This window comes from Pyxicephalus adspersus, chromosome Z (assembly GCF_032062135.1).
Source record: "Pyxicephalus adspersus chromosome Z, UCB_Pads_2.0, whole genome shotgun sequence".
In the NCBI taxonomy this organism is placed as follows: domain Eukaryota; kingdom Metazoa; phylum Chordata; class Amphibia; order Anura; family Pyxicephalidae; genus Pyxicephalus; species Pyxicephalus adspersus.
In genome coordinates this window covers 13,738,915-13,759,080 of record NC_092871.1, presented here as the reverse complement: position 1 = coordinate 13,759,080, position 20,166 = coordinate 13,738,915, and the positions used below count along the sequence as shown (strand labels likewise).

At 40.3% G+C, this 20,166-nt stretch overlaps 1 protein-coding gene across 2 annotated transcripts; it reads right to left on the bottom strand.

Moving 5' to 3' along the window:
• Nucleotides 1-2,883: 2,883 nt before the first annotated feature.
• LOC140344450 (uncharacterized) lies at nucleotides 2,884-18,993 on the bottom strand. 2 transcript variants are annotated; one of them, XM_072431578.1, is made up of 10 exons: nucleotides 18,815-18,993; nucleotides 16,737-16,881; nucleotides 15,758-15,955; nucleotides 14,229-14,337; nucleotides 11,785-11,889; nucleotides 10,166-10,267; nucleotides 7,524-7,625; nucleotides 6,605-6,763; nucleotides 5,898-6,017; nucleotides 2,884-5,256 (listed from the first exon to the last, which is right to left on the bottom strand). In XM_072431578.1, exons 2-10 carry the CDS (start codon nucleotides 16,845-16,847, stop codon nucleotides 4,565-4,567), a joined length of 1,698 nt encoding a protein of 565 aa, XP_072287679.1. In that variant the 5' UTR covers nucleotides 16,848-16,881; nucleotides 18,815-18,993; the 3' UTR covers nucleotides 2,884-4,564. The 2 variants fall into 2 exon arrangements, with proteins under 2 accessions (XP_072287679.1, XP_072287680.1); XM_072431579.1 differs by lacking the exon at nucleotides 18,815-18,993 and adding an exon at nucleotides 17,319-18,790.
• Nucleotides 18,994-20,166: the final 1,173 nt, after the last annotated feature.

Here is a 20,166-nt window from a genome sequence, read left to right as displayed (position 1 = left end):
AAAGAAATGTTAGCAGCAGAATTCCAGCTCAATGGCTAAACTGCACTTTTAGAATACAAACATGCATCAAGCACTTTTTTTGGAAACCCTGCAGAATTCAAACTGTTGGAAATTATGGAATGCACACGATTGGCTTCAATACTTAAGCAGTGTCATTCTGTTGATGTTTGATAATAATACTCTAATAATAATCTCTACACCATTCCACCATCAACTTGAATTGTCACAGGGTTGGGGTTTGGCCCTTGGATTTGTACTGTTAACATTAAATTCTGACCCTACCCTCAGCAGAAATGATGATTCATCAGGGCAGGCTACGTTTTTTTAGGGTCTTAGCACCCAAATGGCAGCTCCCTGGCCTTCAGTGTTTCAGTTTAGGGTCACAAGTAAAAAAAACATGGGAACAAACAGGAATCACTTCTCATTTTGTTGGTGCTATTTCCAGGACCCTATGGGCTTTAAAAGTGAACGTGTAAGTCAGGGACCCCCTGCTTGTTCAACATCTCTCCCTGTCAACCCCAACCAGTGTGGCTCTTCTCTACCCTCTCATATCAACATGGAGGTTTCCATCGACAGAACTGCTGCCTTCTGGATGCTTTTTATTTTTGCATCACATGTTCATAACATCCCAAGTGATCAGCAGTAATGGAAATCAACTTGTTGGGCACCAACAATCATCCATTCTGGATTTCATGTGAACATGAAACTCTCAATGCATTGTGCTGCCATACATTTGTTGGCTGAATGAATTACATTATTAGGCAGGTGTACATCCGTTACTAATAAAAACACATGGTGGTTGAATAATTTGAACTGTTTTATAATGAATAATTGTAGTTGTTCTGCCAGTAGTGATTTACACCAACAACCCATCAGACTAAACCCCTTCTCCATTCATCTCTTCCTGGGTCTCTGGCCTACATGCTCATTAGGAGCAAAATGATGATGTGGAATTATCTAATGAACAGCCAGCAATGGACACTACAAAGCTGTCACTGTTACAATATCGAGAGACGAGGGTATAAATCACACAACTGGCAGAACAGATTTATAAATCCATCTGCATGATAAAACATTGACAATTATATGGATTCAACCTTTGAGCTCAGCTTTGAGTTAAGAAAGCCATGTTAAACCCATCCACCTTAATGCAACAGACCTAATTTGTAATAATAAATTATGGGACTTTGTAATTCTACATTGTGAAAATGTAAATGATTCCTATGTGGTTCTTGCAGCTCAGGCAGAGACCAGAATAAAAGAAATGCTCTGTTTTGTTACTTTGTTTATAACTAATGACTTTCATGAATAGGTGATTGCAGACAACACATCTGTACTATACCAACGTATACATTGTGCATGGCTAGAAGGGTGCCAGGAATCTGCCAGCTCAACTCCAGCCTTTGCTTCTGTATTAAATATTTAATCATAAAAGCACTTTGATTGGCGGAGGTTCAGGATCACAGAGGATACTGAAATATATTAATGTATCAAATATTCTTCGAATGGTACACACCAGGGACAAATGTCTTCCCACATAATACATTACACTCTGTTGCATGGCTGGCTTTACTTAGCTGCTATATAGAAATACAATGGTACAGATGTTTGGTATTAAGAGGGGGTCTAGGTAAGTTAAGAGGGAAACATAGCTGTTATGCCATTGTAATTACTTGGCAGAGTCAGTGGTGCCTTCAAATAAATTAAAAGAACAGACTTTGGTCCTGTGTGAAGGATGATGCCCTTACTGTCATTTGCTTAACTCTAAGGGCTTTCAAACAATGACATATCACACAGAACAGTCAGCAAGACACAAACTATCACAAAGGGTGCAACCAAAGCGGCCAGCCTATAGGTGAGAAGCACTTTAAATTATATGACTCCTCCAATGCAATGTTAAATTTTTGAAAATTATATGTACAGTCTATAGTTTAAACGTTAAAGCCGGAATCCACAGACTGAATTGGAATACATAAACAAGAACAATAACAGTGATATTCACTCAGTAATAATGGTATTCACTGTCTAGTAAAGGTATTCACCCAGTAATAATGATATTCACCAATAGCAGTGATATTCACCCCGTAATAATGATTTTCACCTAATAACAGTGATATTCACCCCATGGTAGTGATATTCACCCAGTAATAATGATATTCACCCCATAATAGTGATATTCACAAAAGCTTAACCAAAGGCTTTTGTGATTTTGTTCAGTCAGGTATGTTAACTACAAACCCTTGCCAACAGTTACACGACCATGTCCATGACCTGTTTTCTATGGAATTTAAAGAATACAACTTTGGTCACCAATTTTCTCCAGTCTGTGATTGGCTAAAGGGGCTCCAGCAAACTAATGACATCATCAATCTGCTCTCCATTGACAAAAAGGGGCTAAAACATTCTGATTGTTCAAAATGGATGCATTGCTTTGATTATCAGATCCTGGATTTCCAGTGTTCATTAAACGTCACACCTAAATGGAAACAGTCACATTGCCCATTTGGAGTGACTTTGTCTTTGTAAAAAAAGGGTTACCCTAAACCCCCCGTACCCACCTTGTCGGCGGTACTCCATCACCATTCCCACCACTTACCTGGAGGCTTTTGTATTTGCCCTCCTTTCCTGTGACAGAAGCTGATCACTGGCCAAGTACGGTCACAGTGACATCATCATCATTCCTTGAGGTGTCTGACACCAGGAGGGCACTAGAGATTTTGGTGTCACAGCAATGACAACACACTGGTAGGGTGACTATTATGGGTAAAGCCTGAATGGGCTAAGCAACAGTCTCCTAACTTTATAACCTGGAAAAAGATTACATTTTAAGTATAAAGATGCTCTACCAACGTCCTTGTCTACAAGAAATCCACATCTGTACAATTTATAAACTTTGGTCTTTATTTAGCTTTTTGATTTAGCTGATTTGCATATAAAGTATTTTGTCGTCACAAAACTACCATCCAAAGATTTTCTAAAACTGTTTGCCCCCTCTGCGAGAATGAAAACAACAAAAAAATAAAGAAAGTAGAAAAAGCTAAAGAACCGTTTTTCGGTGGTAAAGGACTTTAAATTTAATAGACCTTAGAGCATTGCTCTAGTTATGGGTAGCTCCTGAGTCTATGTGGTACAAGGCCCAACTATATAGGTGCCCTCCTCATATTTACTAGCTGTGCACACTGCACAAAGAATGAAACATTCCCCCTTAATTCAAATGTTTCTATTTTTTTTTTCCAAGGACATCAGTGTGGATAGGACCAAGTCATGATTTTGGATCTGGATCCCATTCTTCCTCACTGCTGAACCAATAAAATGGAGGTGGTGTGGTCATTGTTGGCTGCCTACACCCAGACCTGTGCTGTCTCCATAGTATGAGCCCATCAATAGTCCTACCATTACAGTATCCTAACATGATGGATAGGTGTAAGGAGCCTTTATTACCAGTAAATAAATACCTAGTCCAATAATATTTAACTTATATATTTTTCAGTACTTCACTTACCCAGCTCAGCCATCAGTTTTTTTTTTCTTAAAGTATGGTCACCTTAAATGTCACATTCACATCTGTAGACCCTCAGATATCAAACCTGCATTGCTCCACTTAGGAGCCTTCCTTTATATCTGTTCACCATCCCTTATCAATGTATGAAAGGTTCCCAGTTTAATTCTGTCCTACGACATTTTTTTATAACTAGTAATGGGCCCATAAAAAAAGTATGGGCCGATAGGCAAAAGAAACATTTACGTATACTTCTGCTCTCTCCTGTCTGCTTTCCATCTCTTATTGATTTATATATTAATTTTAATTCAAAAAGAAAAAAAATCAAGTCTTTAAACAAGCTCTACAATTATTTTCTTTCAAAAGTTCTACTTTTGTTGATCCAAAACAAAAACTGTGTTCTGCCTGAACACGGATACATATATACACATACGAAAATACATTTAAGATACCCTGTGGTCCCTTTTTAAAGGTCAATCTAGCTAAAGATGACCCCCAGTTCTCTACAGGTCTACAATAAGATGTCCATATCACATGGTCCATCTCTGATCCATCTTTGTGGATTCTTGCTCCATAATAGAGACCAGGAACCTCAGCAGATATGCAAACCCAGCGATGGTCACTGGGTGAGGACAACCTGCTACAATTATGAACTGCCCATACTCAAAGCAACCTTCCAAACCTTTCTATTATGATTGAACTGTTCTAGGAATTGGGACTTTGCAGTAGCGTTGAAGCTAGTTGACCCTTTACTTCCATTCTTCATGTCTTTGCCGATAGAAACATCTGGCAGAAGCTTCAACACTACCCACAACCATTGCTCTTTTCTGTATGGCATTGGACAAATAGAAAGGTTTGTCAGGATGACGCAGTTATCTAGTGCCTATAGTAGTTTGCCTCTCCCGTCCCCATCCATATGTTTTTGGCAGACTGACCCTTTAAAAAGGATAATAAAGAGGTAGCAGGCATGGACGCACCTATTAAGCATGCCAAGTACCATATCTGCTGCCCGCTTGTGGTCACAGAGTCACATTAAAGATGGTAAAGGATTCCACCCCTAGATTGCTAGGCTGGCTTAGGCTCCGTGGAATGGACTTTACGCCTATGCTTAGACAGGGTGAAGTTATCAGTGAAACACTTATTACAATCAGGACAAGAGAAAGGCTTTTCCCCCGTATGACACCTTTGGTGCCTCAACATTGTGGCTTTACAAGTAAAGGCCTTCTCACAGTGCTTGCAGACAAATGGTTTCTCCCCTGAGTGCACTCGCATATGAACAACCAGGTTGCCATACTGGCAGTAACTCTTGCCGCATTCATTGCACACGTGCGGTTTCTTTTCTGCGTGCATACCGGAGTGCTTGACCACGCTGGATTGCCGTGTGAAGCCTTTCCCGCACACGGGACACGAGTAGGGCTTTTCACGAGTGTGGACTACCTGATGGAGGACAAGGTGCTGGTGATTGATGAACTTTCGATCACACCGTTCACAGGAATATGGACGCTCTCCTGAATGCGATCTCTTATGAGTTTCCAAGTGACTCCTACACGAGAATGTTTTACTGCATTCGTTGCATGGAAATGGTCGTTCTCCTGTGTGTACCTGCTGATGTCTCTCAAGTGAAGATTTGCTTTTGAATGTTTTCCCACAAACCTTGCAGGGAGGAGACAACTTTTCTGATTCAGATTTGCTTTTCCTGCTCCTTTTAAAGTTGGTGTGTGTCGGTAAATAGTCCTCATCTTTGTATGTACAGTCTCCTAGAAGAAAGCAAAGTGAGGATTTTTATAGTACCTTGAATTACACACAGTCCATTTGGACCAACCTTGCAGAAAGTGGATACTGTTGGGTTGAATCACCTGCTGAATACTTAAGATCTATGAAGCTTTACATTGACACAGCTTTCTGTGACTTTTTACAAAGTCTTTAAAGCTAAATTTTGGATGGAAATTAAAAACTACTTTTGCAGTAGTTTGCAGGGGTTAAATGCTCATTTTTTCCCTGGTGCACTAATAAAAAATACTGTCACAAGCTGCCCTATCCATTATTTCCAAAGGAGAAGACTGAGGGCATCATGTAGTGAGAAAAGGTTATTTTTAAAGCATTGGCTTTCAAATATATTAGGGGATACAAACAATACAATGAAGTTACTGTTTTGCCATTAACTTTTTTTTTTTTCGCTTTACCCTCCCAAGCAGTCAGTTATGAAGACTTTTCCTTACAGTGCTTCATTTCTCATTTGTGTGATAGCACTGGTTGGACCCATGCTCCACCATAACTTCGCGTTTTGTAGTGGTGCAGTGAAATCACTGCAAAAAAATAATTATCTATATATATATATATATATATATATATATGCGCCAAGATATACATTTTATCAAAAGGTGCAATTTGTAATTACCTGGACTGACTGTGTCCTCAGATACAGATGTATAGCAATCTCTGCTTTCCTCTGGTCCCTCAACATGTGCAGAGATATTGTGATATGTATTGTCCTCCTGGCCTGGTGAAATAGGGGAATCTGGAGTGACAAAAAAATATGCAGAATTTAAATATATGGAAAAGGTTCCTATATATATATAAAGATGAAACAGACTGTCTGTAGGCCATTATTCTGTTCAAACAGCATATTACAGAGATTTCATAGAACCTTAGACCCTGCTCCTGAGAAGCTCATAAACCAATATTCCATCTATAGTCATACAAGTAACCACCAATGTTCATTAGATTAAAAGCAACCTAGGAGCTTATTTAGGGAGTGGGCTGAGGGCTTCAAAAGGTAAAGTGGACAGTGGAACACACATATTAGATATGGGACTATCAAGAGAACCTTTAAATAGGAAAACAAATTCACTTCCTCAGCTGCTGACTATTGTAAGTCCTTCCCCCCCAGAGACGGCAGGGGTAACGTGCAGGGTTTTCTGACCTATTTCTCAATCTTTAGTTCATTTAGAAAATTACACCTTCTCTTCCCCACTTCTATGGTCTGGGTGGCCCTCATTAAATACAGTATGACACATACACATAGTGAATGCACAGCCCCTTAGTGATGTTCCTCAGGGGCAGGCCCAGTGACTTTGGACATCATTTAAGGAAGTATTGGCTCACCTGAATCCATACTGTCTATGGTGGTTTCTGAGGACTCCCCATCAGGGTCAGGTTTAATAACATATGAGGAAATAAAGGGGAATCCAGACACAGGTAGAAAAGGTTTTCTTTCGGGGCTTCCTGAAAAAAACTCTGTTGAAGGAAAGGCTAACGTTCCACCTGAAAAAAGAAAAACAAAAAAGTACACCTCTCAGATTATAGTTCATCCTTCCTATAGTAATTGTACAGATAATATTAGACAAATATGACATACATGCAATATGAAGAGGTTATCACCGTTCTATTGCTGATGATTTTTACAACAGACAAACTGCCAGCCTTCACCCAAATAATCTGTTCTAACAAGAGAAGTTTATGATTGGTGGAAAGTTAATAGTGTACCTATCCACAAAATGATATAAGGGTAGTGTGCATGGTGAGAACTGAACCCAGGTGCTTCAGGACAACTTAATTCAGTGTTTGTTGACCAGTTACTTCTCCCATCTCCTAGATTGCAAGCTCTTCGGGGCAGGCTCCTCTCCTCCTAGTGTCACTGTCAGTATCTGTCATTTTCCTATCACCCCAATTTAATGTACAGCACTGTGTAATATGTTGGCGCTAAATAAAGCCTGTTTATTAATATTAATAATAGGGGAACCCCTTTTATAATTACTATATCCACAGATCACAGTACATTAGCTTGATGATCAATGGGAAGAATATCACCCTTACAGGTATCCAAGATCATTGGTGAAAAAGATCATTGGTGTCACCCAAACTGAGTCACAACTTGCTTATTGCTCAAGGAACCCCTAGTAACCTCAAGAGGAACCCTAGGATTCCACAGAACCCTGGTAGAGAAAACACTGACCTGATACAACATCAATATACTGCTGATCTCTGTGCTTTGTAAATGTATATAAATTATATATATACTTGCCCGTGGCATGCTGAGATTCTACTTCAACGGGTTCTTCCTTAATGTAAAGTCTCATGGGGTTGTCGTCTTCTATATTTTCCTGCACTGTGGATGTTGGCTGTTCTGAAACAGATGAAAAGAAAACTAAATTTTGAGTTGTCATCATAAAAGAAACAGAAGGTGAAATTATGTACAACATGTACAATATTCATCCATTGTTATTATTAAACAGGATATATATAGCGGCACCGCACCGTTCCTGGGAAATTGGGGTTGAAAGTAGGGAAGGGGACAGTGTACTATATTACAGGGTTCTCCCCAGGCCCTTTTAGCTGGGCGCACCAACCGGCACTTTTCAGCACCCACCCGGCTGTTTTTGGGTGGTTACCAAAGAGTTTGGTCACAATACAGGGGCTGCCACCCACCTAAAATTTCTTCCCACCCGGCTTAAAAAAATTTCTGGGTTGAGCACTGTATTATGAGCATTTTCAAGTTTTGTGACAGGTCTGTATATATATGGGGATCGCACCTCTTACTAAGTGGCCCTGGGGGTCCGTAATTTGTTTGTTTAATTTTGGGCTTCTAGACACACTAACTTTTAAAACAGCAACCCTGATGTTCAATTTTCACTACTTTTTATAATTATGAAATGTGTGGAGATGATGTAGAGATGAAATTTGGGGAACTGCTGAGCTATGAGGGTCCCCTATGTACCCTGAAGATTTCAGGTCGGTGGGACATAGCGTTCAGGAGATATGGGGGTTTGTACAGGGAGAGATGTAAGGCTGCAGTAGATGACATGCTGCATTCATACCCAAAGTGAAAGTGAAACTACCCTGACGGTTAGGTCATTGTACACCCCCACTGGTATCCGCCCCCTGGCAGTTAAGTTAGTTTGTTAGGATATTATCATTTCTTTTTTTTTTTTCCAAAAAATAATTTTTATTGTGAAAAAACATTAAAGGTTCATACAAAAAAATAAATCAATCATACGGTATGGGTCAAAGTTATACAACCAAAAATACATGTAAAGTGCAATAATAAAACCATAAACAGGATCGTGTATAAATAAAAGGAACCTGAGTATTTTCATTTTTCTTTTTTTGTAAAACAAAGGAAGGGGATATAGAAAGGAGGAAGGAAAAAGGGGGGGGGGGGAATCCGATCAGTTACATAAATCTACTCACAATTTAATACATTACCCACAAAAATTATACCATTTAGTTAGCAGAGGCATGTAGTGAAGCGGGCTGAGGGGGCTGCAACAGCCTATTATATTCCACTGATGTAGAGAAATGTATCCAGTGGTACCAAGTCTGGGCAAATTTGCCCGCTCTCTTGGAATCAGTGGATATCATATCTTCCATATGATAGATATCAGTTACCCTTCTCAACCAGTGACTTACAGTCAGGGGAGAGGTCCTCTTCCAGCAAGCAGGTATACACGCTTTAGCAGCGTTCAATAGATGTACACCTTGTGCGGGAAGTCAGAGACATAAGGAGGCGCCAGGGCTGGTTTGGCTTCGATATCAACATACCTAAGTTTAAGGATAATTTCAGCCACTGAGTTCCAATAAAATTGCAATTTGGGGCACTCCCAAAAAATATAGGATCATTTCTTGTATCCTGTCCTGCTGACCTGTCTGATTCACCAGACGGTGAGGGATGCAGAGAGAAATCAGAGAACATTTCTAAACTTCATCTATTCAACTAAAAGGTAACAGATCTTTCTAATCAGTCTTTTCTAACAAAAGTTTGCCTTACTGGTGAACTGCTAACATTGTACCAGTCCACCACAGGGTAGTATGGAAGGAGGTGACAACTACAGCAATGCTTTTAACATTTGTAATAGCAAAAATAATTGGAATCGTTGATTAAACAGAGATTAATTGTCATGATCAATGATCATTAAAGCAGAATTAAAGTTTAATAAAAAGAAACAATAACCTGCATGTCATGTTTTGGGTCATTTTTGCAGAATAGATGAGCGGAGCAGCTTAGCTTTGGTTGCCAGAATACCCAGCAATCCTGGCTTACCCTGCCCATCTTGGGAATGAAGAACTCCCACATGCCTGTGTGGGAGTTATATGATCCTGGCCCAGGCAATTAAAGTGGCTAAAGATCGTCCACATGGAAAGAAGAAGGTGACGCCTCGGTGAGGGAACTAGGACACTTGTGGCTTCACCTTGGTGAGTTTACAAGGCTCTGCATTGGGTTCACTTATCAGAAAAAAGTTAAATCTTCCCCTCCAAATCTTTTCTAATACAACACAAAGGTATGCAATAGGATGACATTCCTGGAGATGTTTGTACCATGATTTAGCAATGCTGAGGGATTGGACAACGCTGGACTTCAGTTCACTGTATACAAATGTATATAAGGGGAAAAATAATACTCTGATAGAATAAAAGATTTAAATATGCCAACGTCTATCGCTTCATACACAAAGTATAGACAGTGTGAGAGGAGGTCAGTGAAATCAGCAGAATATTTTTGTGTAGCTGGAATTAACACATTCAAACATAAGGAGAACATACAACAAAGGTGTAAGATGTTTGCCTGGTGAACACTGAACCCAGGTCCCTTGAGGTAGCTCAATATATCACAAATCCATGCATACCTCCAATCTCTATGCTTTGTAAAGCTCAAATAAAAATACTTGCCAGTAGCACGCCGAGGTTCTTCTTCAACCGGCTCCTCCTTGATGGAGTAGTTGATGGGGTAAACTTCTTCTGTATTTTCCAGCTCTATGGATGTTTGCTTTTCTGAAACAGATTAAAAGAAAACTAAAATTTGAGTTATCACCAAAAAAAGGAACAGAAATTGAAGCTATGATAATTGTCCCTGGAAACCATTCTGTTCTATGGAAAGGGGAGAATGAGCAGGAGATGGCCAGCTGTGTCCATTCTATTAAAAACAGCAGCAACCATTTCTGTTGGGTACTTAGCGATCTAGTTTTGAAAGTGGCAAAGGATTAAAACTTCTATTAGGTTTATCCGCTATCTGGGTAGTGGAAGAAGGTGACAACTACTAGGCAAATGCATTTAACATCTACAGTAGTCAAAAAATGTATTATTTCATAAAACACTGGTGATTTATGATCAAGGATCATTAAAGTGGAAATAAAAGATTCACAATAGGCAAGTAATTATTGTAGAAAGGGACAGGCGATGTCCCCTCTGCAATGATCCCTTCTACCTGCCTCCTGGTATCGGTCACAAAAGCTGAGCCGTGCATGCCAGGATAACCGTCAATCCCTGCCTCCCCTGCATATGCCAGAAATAAATGAACTCCCTCATCCCTGCACAAGAGTTACATCATCCTGGCCCAGGCAATCATGATGGCCAAAGATCATCTCCAGAAAAGCAAGAAAGAAATTATGGCAGTGCCCTGAGAGGTAACAGGGACAGGTGAGTAACGTATGTTCAGTTCCCCTTTAAAAAACGCAACATGCAGGACCCAAAGCAGCATGGCTTCACCGAGGGCAGAACATGTTGAGCTAACCTGATCACATTTTTTCACTATACCAAAATGAAATTTGACTTGTATACAAACTGCACCGACCTGATATGGAGTCAATCAAACTGCTACTGCAGAATCTGAGTGGCCCATTATCAAATCTGTGCAAACTGCAAACAAAAGTCAAAACTTTCTGCATCTATACAAAGGATTTGGACCAGCTGGTGCTGTAGACATCTTGATTTTAGCAATAAATTTGGTGGTTCCACCTTGTGTGATTTATTGGATAAGTGGACAACAAAGATCAGTCACCAGCGGTGTGGCACAAGGCTCTGCACTGGGTTCTGTACACTTATATCAAGTGATTTAAGAAAAGATTTGGAGGGCAAGGTTTATCTTTTTGCTGATTTCCTATAGAGGTGATATTCCTGAAGATGTTTGTACTACGATTTAGCATCGCTGAGGGATTGGTCAACGTTGAACAGCAATTCACTGTATACAAAAAAAAAAATTCTGCACTTGGAAAATAATAATCTCCGGAATATATACAATATTTAAATATGCTGACCACCAACTTTTCATACACAATCTAGAGCCAGATTAAGAGGCATTCCATGAAAATAAAAGGATTTTTTTCAATCGTAGGATGGAACCAAAGCAGCTGGGGTAAACCCAATAAAACATGGGAGAGCACACAAGACAGGTGTAAGCATTGAACTTGGTGAGAATTGAACCCACCACCCCAGCACTTCAATCAAATACATCACCAAGCCATGTGTGTAGAAGATTTCTATACTTTTCAAACTTCAAATTAAATACTTGCCATTGGCATGCAGAGGCGTTTCTTCTTTATCCGGCTCCATCTTGATCCAATATCGGATGGGATAAGTGGGTTCTGGATTTTCCTGCACTAGGATTGTTGGCTGTTCTAAAACAGAATAAAAGAAAACTCTAAATTTAGAGAGCACAGAAAGTTGACCACTCACAACATTTTATTAGGTATTTATTATATAACAAAACACATTTTACTGTATTAGACAGACCAAAATACGAGCAAATAAAAGAAATGTATTGTTCAGGTTTATGTACGTTCTGATGAAAGGAAATTAGAGAAATATGGAGGAGGCTAAAGCTTCAAAATCATAGTTGCCTGGGTGCCATACAAATTTTTGGCCTTAGTACCTTATAAACATTGCTCAACCCAGAAATCTACATAAGCTGGGTGAGGAGAAATTTTAGGCAGGGGTCGTCCCTGTACTGCGACCCAACTGTTCAGTAACCACCCAAAAACAGCCAGGTGGTTACTGAAATGTGCCAGGTGGTGCGCCCAGCTAAAAGAGGCCAGGGAGAACAATGCTTATAAGAAACTGATGTAAGAAACCCTGACTTGATTCCAGATTTTATTTAATATGAGACATAAAGAAGCCAGACATGGTAGGGCAGTAGGTAGGCATCATTCTTCTTTTAATGATTGGCCAGCATTAAAGAATTTCAACTGGAAATAAGGATTTGGATCGAAGACAAACCCCAGCAATTTATCATAGCTGGACAAGCAAACACAATGAATAAAATACTGGAGAAATCTAGTTTATGACCAAAGGCTGTTACTTATTTTTACACATTTTATCAAATATCAAACTGTGCTTCTGCACATTCCTGTTCACCATTGATACTTATAGGGTGGGCTGGCTCCCCATTACTTGCTCTGGCATTTGGCGCAGATTTGTGATTTTTATTTCAATTTACAGCTTTTGTAAAAGTGGGGGGAAAGAAAAAAGAACCCCCCCCAAAAAAAAAAAAAAAAAAAACAGACGCTGGATAATAATTGACTTAACCAGTGCTTACACCTTTGTGTGGCAGCCAAAAAATTGGAAAAACATTTTAAAGATTTTAATTCAAGGTTTTCTCACCTTTTATTGAGATGAGATGACATGCAAAGAGGACATGATTTTTTGTAACCTGACATTAGGCAGGAGAAAGCATTGGGTGTTCCAAGTTTTTGTTGGCAATGGGAGAGGATGAAGAACGGGTTATGGAGAAAGCACACCAGTATTGTACAAGCTGCCTGCTTAATACAGAAACAGTCCTGGTAGAGCTGTACATCTGATTACTAAATACTATTACACAGTATTTATATAGCGCCAACATACTACGCAGAGCTTTACAAAGTCCATAGTCATGTGGGAGGAAACCCACACAAACAAGGGGAAATCCTACAAACTCCATGCAGATAGGGCACTGGCCTGTATGCAAACCTGGTACCTAGTGCTGCAAAGGCCAGAGTGCTAACTCTGAGCCATCGTGCTGCGCGATAATGATTGAGGAATGCAGGAATAAACATGGCACGTTCTCAGATACTTTTAGTTTGGAAAACATCAATATCATTTCTTTCTTGTTTTTAAAGGTTAAACTCTATATGCTTTTTCACTTTTTATATTGGAGTTCTTTGCTTTTTTGTTTACTTTTGTTCTTAAGGTTTCATTTTTTGTTGGTCTTTTGACTTTTATCCTTTTGTTTGATGTATTGGCAATGTGATATTTTGTTTGTAATTAAAAGTCCCTCACCACTTTTTTGTTGTTCCAAAAATCTTTTATTAAACTTTAAAGGTGTATAAAAAAGTAGGGTTGAAGGCAGAAGCACAGATCTACAGAATTATTAAAGTAAATGCAGGGATATTGTTGGACTGCAGTTGCTCAGGTACAGCTTGCTCCCAAGAATGGAGAGCAGTGGGCAGCACAGAACTGACGTCACCAAATCTAATTCCATATGAGATCTATGCATTACAGTGCTGATGGGCAGCAATGAGACACAAGAAGGTCACTGCTATTTTTTAAGGAAGAAATTAGGGAAAACGTAAGGGCTTGGTAATACATTTAGTTGGGAAACAGTGAGGTTACCACTTCAGAACTGCGTCTTGGGTTTGTCCATAGAAGGTGACAATCACAGTAATTTTCAATGTAATATAGACAGCTGACTGTCAAGACACAGCAAGCAACACCTGAGAACCACCAACGCCTAGCAGGCATCTACCCAAACCAACACTAACCTGTCATTAAAGCATGCTCATTCCTTTTAATAAAGAGAATGGGGTAATGGGAAATAGGCATCTAGCAAACAATGCAATAACCGCTTGCTTACAGACAGGCAGACCCAAAATGGCTCAGTACAACATTTCTAGAAGAACATAGCTTTCTTGACTGTGTAAGTCATAATTGGCTGTGCAGACATTCCCAAGATTTTTAAACTTAGATTTATCAATTTTCTCACCAAAGCTGCAGTTGTCCTGGTTATTCCTATATTGCTCCCCATGGCCTTGTAGATATTCCCATTCTTCCCTAGACAGGCAGACAGCAACATCCTCACACGTTCCAGGCACCTGGAGAAGAAGAGGCACAACAAAAATGTTCAATAGGAGAAGATGAATTTGGAAGGATAGGTAGAAGACGAAAACTTGCACTTTAGACTAAACAAATATTGCTCAAGCACAAAAAGACATAGGGTTTTTTTACTTGCTGTTATTCTAAAGAAGGAGCAGAATTAAAGAGGGAATTTAATTTTGGGTCAAAAAGACTGCTTGCTCCCTGAGGTTATGTTCAGATCTGCAGTAAAAAAAAAAACACAGCATTTACTGCTCCTTGACACCTACAATGCACAGCAAGGAACAAAAGCTTATAAAAGCCTGAACAAATAATTATGAGCAGTACAATGGAAGTCTGGATGATTGACAGTTCACCCTGGGATACCTATATCACATCTCTCTAAAGGCTGGGATTGCTCATCAATCATTGTAAATGACCAAGTGACCAATCCTGTAGCACATTTGTAAAATTACATTGGTCGCCTTCACCTGTGCCCAGTGTAGAATCCTGCAACCTCCTGGAATATAGGTACATAGTAAGTCAGGTTGAATACAAGTCCATCAAGTTCAACCCCTAGTTAAAAAAAACATATCCCAGATATAAGACATAGTTGGTCCAGAGGAAGTCGAAAAAAACCCTGGTACAATTTGCACCAGCAGGGGAAAAAATTCCTTTCTGATTCCATGAGGCAATCAGATGTTCCCTGGATAAATGGTCTCTGCTTTCTTTACTTTAAAGCCTCAATACCCAGTTATATTCTGTGTTTCTAGAAATCTTCCAGCTTTTTCTTAAAGCAATCTATAGTAGTTGCTGAAACTACTTCCTGAGAGAGCCGATTCCACATTTTCACAGACCTTACAGTGAAGAATCCTTTCCTTAGCTTAAACTTCTTTTCCTCCAGACGCAAAGAGTGTCCTCTTGTTCTTTGTAAGAATCACAAAGTGAATAATTGGGAAGAGAGTTCTCTATATGGACCATTTATATATTTATACAGGGTGATCATATCCCCCTTATACGTCTCTTCTCAAGGGAGAATAGATTCAGTTCAGCCAATCTCTCCTCATAGCTGAGCTCCTCCATTACTTTTATTAGTTTAGTTGCCCTTCGCTGCACTCTCTCCAATTCCACAATGTCCTTTTTGTGAACTGGTGCCCAAAACTGGACTGTATATTCCAGATGTGATCTGACCAATGCTTTGTACAGGGGCAGGATATGACCCAGGTACACCAGGAGGTTGCAGGATTATCCATCTACCTTTTATACAAGAAATTTGGAGAAACAAGGATCTGGTAACAGACTAGTTAATTTGTAACCTAAACCTAATAAGCACTTGTGTTTGCTAAGAGATAACTAGAGCATCTGTTAATTGTCAGCAATGTGAAGGACACATGGACTCAAAGTTGTATGGATATATTTATATATTTCGCCCTTTCTCACCTCTCTACTCAGAAGGCAGACAATTTTGTTGGCCAGCTCCACAATCATCTTCTGAGTCTTGTCCTCCATTCCCAGGAGAGTGAACAAGAGCTCCTGACATCCTGAAGAGGAATTACAAATATTGCTTTTGATCTCTGTGGCACGAATGCTGAATGTACATCGGGGTCCATCGGGTGGTCTCTTCACAACAATAAATTCCTGCACAAAGAGAGGAAAACGACTCAATAATATATCCTATAAACACTTGTGCTATAGAAGGGTGTTTGGACGTATATTGAGATCTGTCCAAATGCTGGCTGTATCCACTGATCAGCTTCTATGTTAACCAGGCAGACCTATAACCTATTTCGTTTTAATGTTCAATGAAGATGGCTTATTAATGCAGCAAAGCTGACGTTTATTCTGCCTTGATTTTGTCACACTTTAAAAACTTTCAATAAACGTTTCTGCTTTTACAAAATTTTGTACCTGAAGATACCATTGTTGGGTTTTTATGCAATGCAGGTATGTTACATCTAATGGAACGGGTCAGCAGGGTGATGTACTTTCCTGAAAACATCACAGCACCCTTCCTAAGTATTACTCCTAGGAGCCCTCAGCTTTGATGCAGAATGCAAGAAGTGGGCTGGGAGAAATATCAAAATGTCTTGATGAGTGGATGTCGGCCTGGAGGAGCAGGCATTCCTGGGCGGACCACATTTGCAGCATATAATGCTAAGCCTCCATACCAATGAATGAAAGGGGAAGGAGAGGGACAGTCAGGTTGGGGAGGAATGGGCTTAATGAAGATGAATGTTATCCAGCTAGGATTATGGCAGCATCTACCTGCAGTAACCCCATAGAGAATGAATAGATGCAGCAGTGAGCTCTTTAGGAACAAGTGCTGTGCTTCGAGTGGCTGACAAGCCGCACGGGATCACACTAATCTGAACCTCCCCTTATGGAGACTTTTGTTCCGGTTCTCTATGTTACTCCTTACCTCCACCGTCAGCAAGCAGATGATCTCCAGGGCATGATTTAATATGGCTTCTGCCAGCTGCACCTTCTCCTTCACCATATTAATTGGGCTTGGCGAGCTTTCTCTCTGCATGGGTAAGGGGTATTCTGCAGAGCTTCATAGCACCCTAAAAAGAAGCAGAGGACAGTTATTCAGAATGTCCAACCAGTAGAAAGATGCAGGTTTGACTACAGGTCTCATCAGCTCCCCACATCCAGACTCACACTGCAAGTTCATGGCGAGCTTAAAACTTTGTTGATGCCAGGTGAACCAAAGAGAATCAGAGAACTGGCACACCAAGACAAGTGAACCAAAGAGAATCAGAGAACTGGCACACCAAGACAAGTCCACCCCTTACCCTGCTCAGTAGAAGACTGCTTTGGTCAAGATGTGGTATAAAGTGCAAGTCTTCTGTTGACAGCTACTTCCATTGTGAAACTGTATGCACAATCACAAATGGAATGAATAAACCATCAATTATACTTATTAACTGTTTCTGTGCATCTCTGTGTCAAAACTGACGGCAGCTTCAAGTGGGAGTAAAACAAAAAAAAACCCACTCACCTTTTTGATTCCAGATCTGTCGATCCCTCCGGAAGTTTCGTGGATCAGGTCCCATGAGGTCCATTTGTCCGAGCATGCAGAAAGCACCGGGCGCCGCCATCTTTTTACCTCTTTTTCAGCCTACATCACCTAATCTCACACTGCACAGGCGTGAAATTGGGTGACATAGCCTGGGGTAGATGATAAAAAAAAAAAAAACGCCAATCTTATTGCACGTCAATTAAAGAAAAAGCTCATTTTTCTGATCTCGGGCATGCACAGAAAAAGCAGTCAGAAGTCTCCTGGGATTTGTGACGTGGTATCCCAGGAGGCTCTGCTCTCCCCTTTATGTAAGGTAAAAACCCTTTATGTAAGGTAAAAATTATAGTACAGGTCTGCTTTAACAGCAGCTTCTTTTATTCATTTCTGTATTAAGCAGAAGGTCCACTTTAATTTAACATGGGGGATCCCTTAATCTAATATTCAAGTCCTACAGAGCCCCTGCTATACTTGCTATATCCACAGCTCACAGTAAATATTGTAGTGGTCAGTGGGAAGAATTCTTCTTACATTGCTGGCCAGTGGGAAGAATGTCACCAAATTGCTACAGGAAACCCCCACAAACTCTGAAAGAACCCTGGTTGAGGAACACTTATCTAAACCTACATAAACAAGGATAGAGAAAAAATATAATGTGTGTACAATGGTCCCCCTGAAATAGTTTAGGGATCCATTTCCTGAAATAGTTTAGGGATCCAAGTCATTTCTTTCAGAGGAGGGCACAGCCAGGTGCTAACAGCTCAACCCCTCCTAATGGAGCTGAACAGCAACATGCACACAGCATTCATTCACTACCTAAATCTAATCTATATATCCTTTATATAATTTGCATTGCCGTGCCTTGTGACATATGTTGGGGCACCATTCACTAAAACAGCATCCGACACCTAATTAGGAGTGGGTCATTTCGTGATAAAACAAGCAGCTTTGCACAACTTTTAACCCTTTGATGGGTCACAACATCTGACAACCTAAACTTTAGGCCGCCATTCCCCAGAGACACAGGGCTAATAATAAACACTTCTAGAGCCTGTTGGGTATCTTTGATACATTTGGTCCACAGAATCATTCATATCAGTTGCTGTAGTTCAGCTGGGATGGGAGGCAAAAATGGAGGGGGACATTCCTTGTCCTTGATGGGAATGAACCCCAACATGCAGGAGCAAAGGCAGCAATGACATGGCTGGTCCCATGTGCTGCATTATGTGTCATTGCTATGTAAATGAAGGAAAGCATTGGGGTGACCAGGGGAGGGGGAGGGGATCAATATAAAACCAATTCTATGATATTGGATGAGAGGTAAACACAAAGAATAAAGCTTATCTCCCCTCCACATATCAATGCACATTAGCCACCTATACATACACATATGTAATACACATGACACACACATGCACTGGATCACACATACACACAATCACAAAAAATGGACTTTTTACCCTAAACAAAGCTCTTACCTGCTTCTACCATGTGAGTGGGTGGTGCTTCTAACACTCACCCTTCATTGGTTCACCTCTGAAGCTTTCTCAAGGCATTGTGGGTCATGTAGTTTTACAAGCTACAACGTCAGAGCGCTAATTAGATGCGTGACGCCGCATGGGATGCAAGGCATGCTGGGACAGCCATATATTGCAAGGAGATTGTTAGACTACATTTCCCATCTGCCCTAGAGTCTAAGAGGCGGGGTTACATGCGAAGGCGGCAGCCAATGAGTAAGAAGAAGAGGGCACAGTGGGAGTATGGGTGCTGCTGACATGGAAGGTGAGAGGTCACCTCCTTCAGGGATGCATTACAGCTGTTTGTATTCAAGAGAACCTGTCACCATTGTTACATCAAATGATTTATAGAAGGCAGCACGGTGGCTCAGTGGTTAGCACTCTGGCACTTTGAAGTGCTACATACCAGGTTCAAATCTTGGCCAGGACTCTATCTGCATGGAGTTTGCAGGTTCTCTCCATGTTTGCGTGGGTTTCCTCCGGGTACTCCGGCTTCCCTCAAAAAATTTCTTAGACTGTGGTAATGACATATGACTATGTTCACACATTAGATTGTGAGCTCGTTTGAGGGACAGCTAATCACATGACAATGGACTTTGTACAGCGCTGTGTAATATGTCGGCGCTATATAAATACTGTGTAATAATAACAGTCACAAAAGCAGCTGTACAAACCCAAGAACTAGTTGCAGAGAGAGTAAAATATTGTTCACTGGTTTCCTCCCCAACTTAGACCAAAAGAGAAAATATTAGGTAGTCAACTACAACCAGAAACTGATATTATACAAAAAAATGATATTGTCTTGTCATGTCGGAGTACTGCCATAGGTGTTACTGTGATAATTTCATTGAATGGACCTACCATCGTTTCCAGGAAGATTCAGATAAAGGAGACTATAATAGTAATACAGGCTGTCCCTGGGTTAAAGAGGAACTAAACTCAAAAAAAAAAAAAAATCAACTTTCAATCCCGCAGGGCAGTCCGATCACTCCGGGGGTGTGCTGCTACGGGTCCTGCGTCGCCCCTGTGCAATATGATCGGCAAATTTTTCTCTTGCGTAATATGTTGGTGCTATATAAACACTGCATACTAATAGGAACAATCTAACCTAAAACCAGGAATCTCTCTCTGAATTATTTTTGAAAACAGAAAGAATAAACTGATTTTGATTGTGTAAAAGTATGAATGTGAATATACAGCAAAAAGGATAAATAACTCTGAACATACATTAATAAACATATAGCCATAATGCACAGGGGAAACAAGAGTGGTCACTGGATGGCCTTCTGTAGAGAACAAATATACTTTAGATT

Bases quoted from the DNA above. Each gene is read 5' to 3' on its own strand.
- LOC140344450 (XM_072431578.1), bottom strand. From the start codon at position 16,847: ATGCAGAGAGAAAGCTCGCCAAGCCCAATTAATATGGTGAAGGAGAAG. The intron at 11,890-14,228 runs GTGAGAAAATTG...ATTCTGTTTTAG, and splicing joins CCAGGACAACTGCAGCTTTG to AACAGCCAACAATCCTAGTG. The intron at 10,268-11,784 runs GCAAGTATTTAA...AATCTGTTTCAG, and splicing joins AACGCCTCTGCATGCCAATG to AAAAGCAAACATCCATAGAG.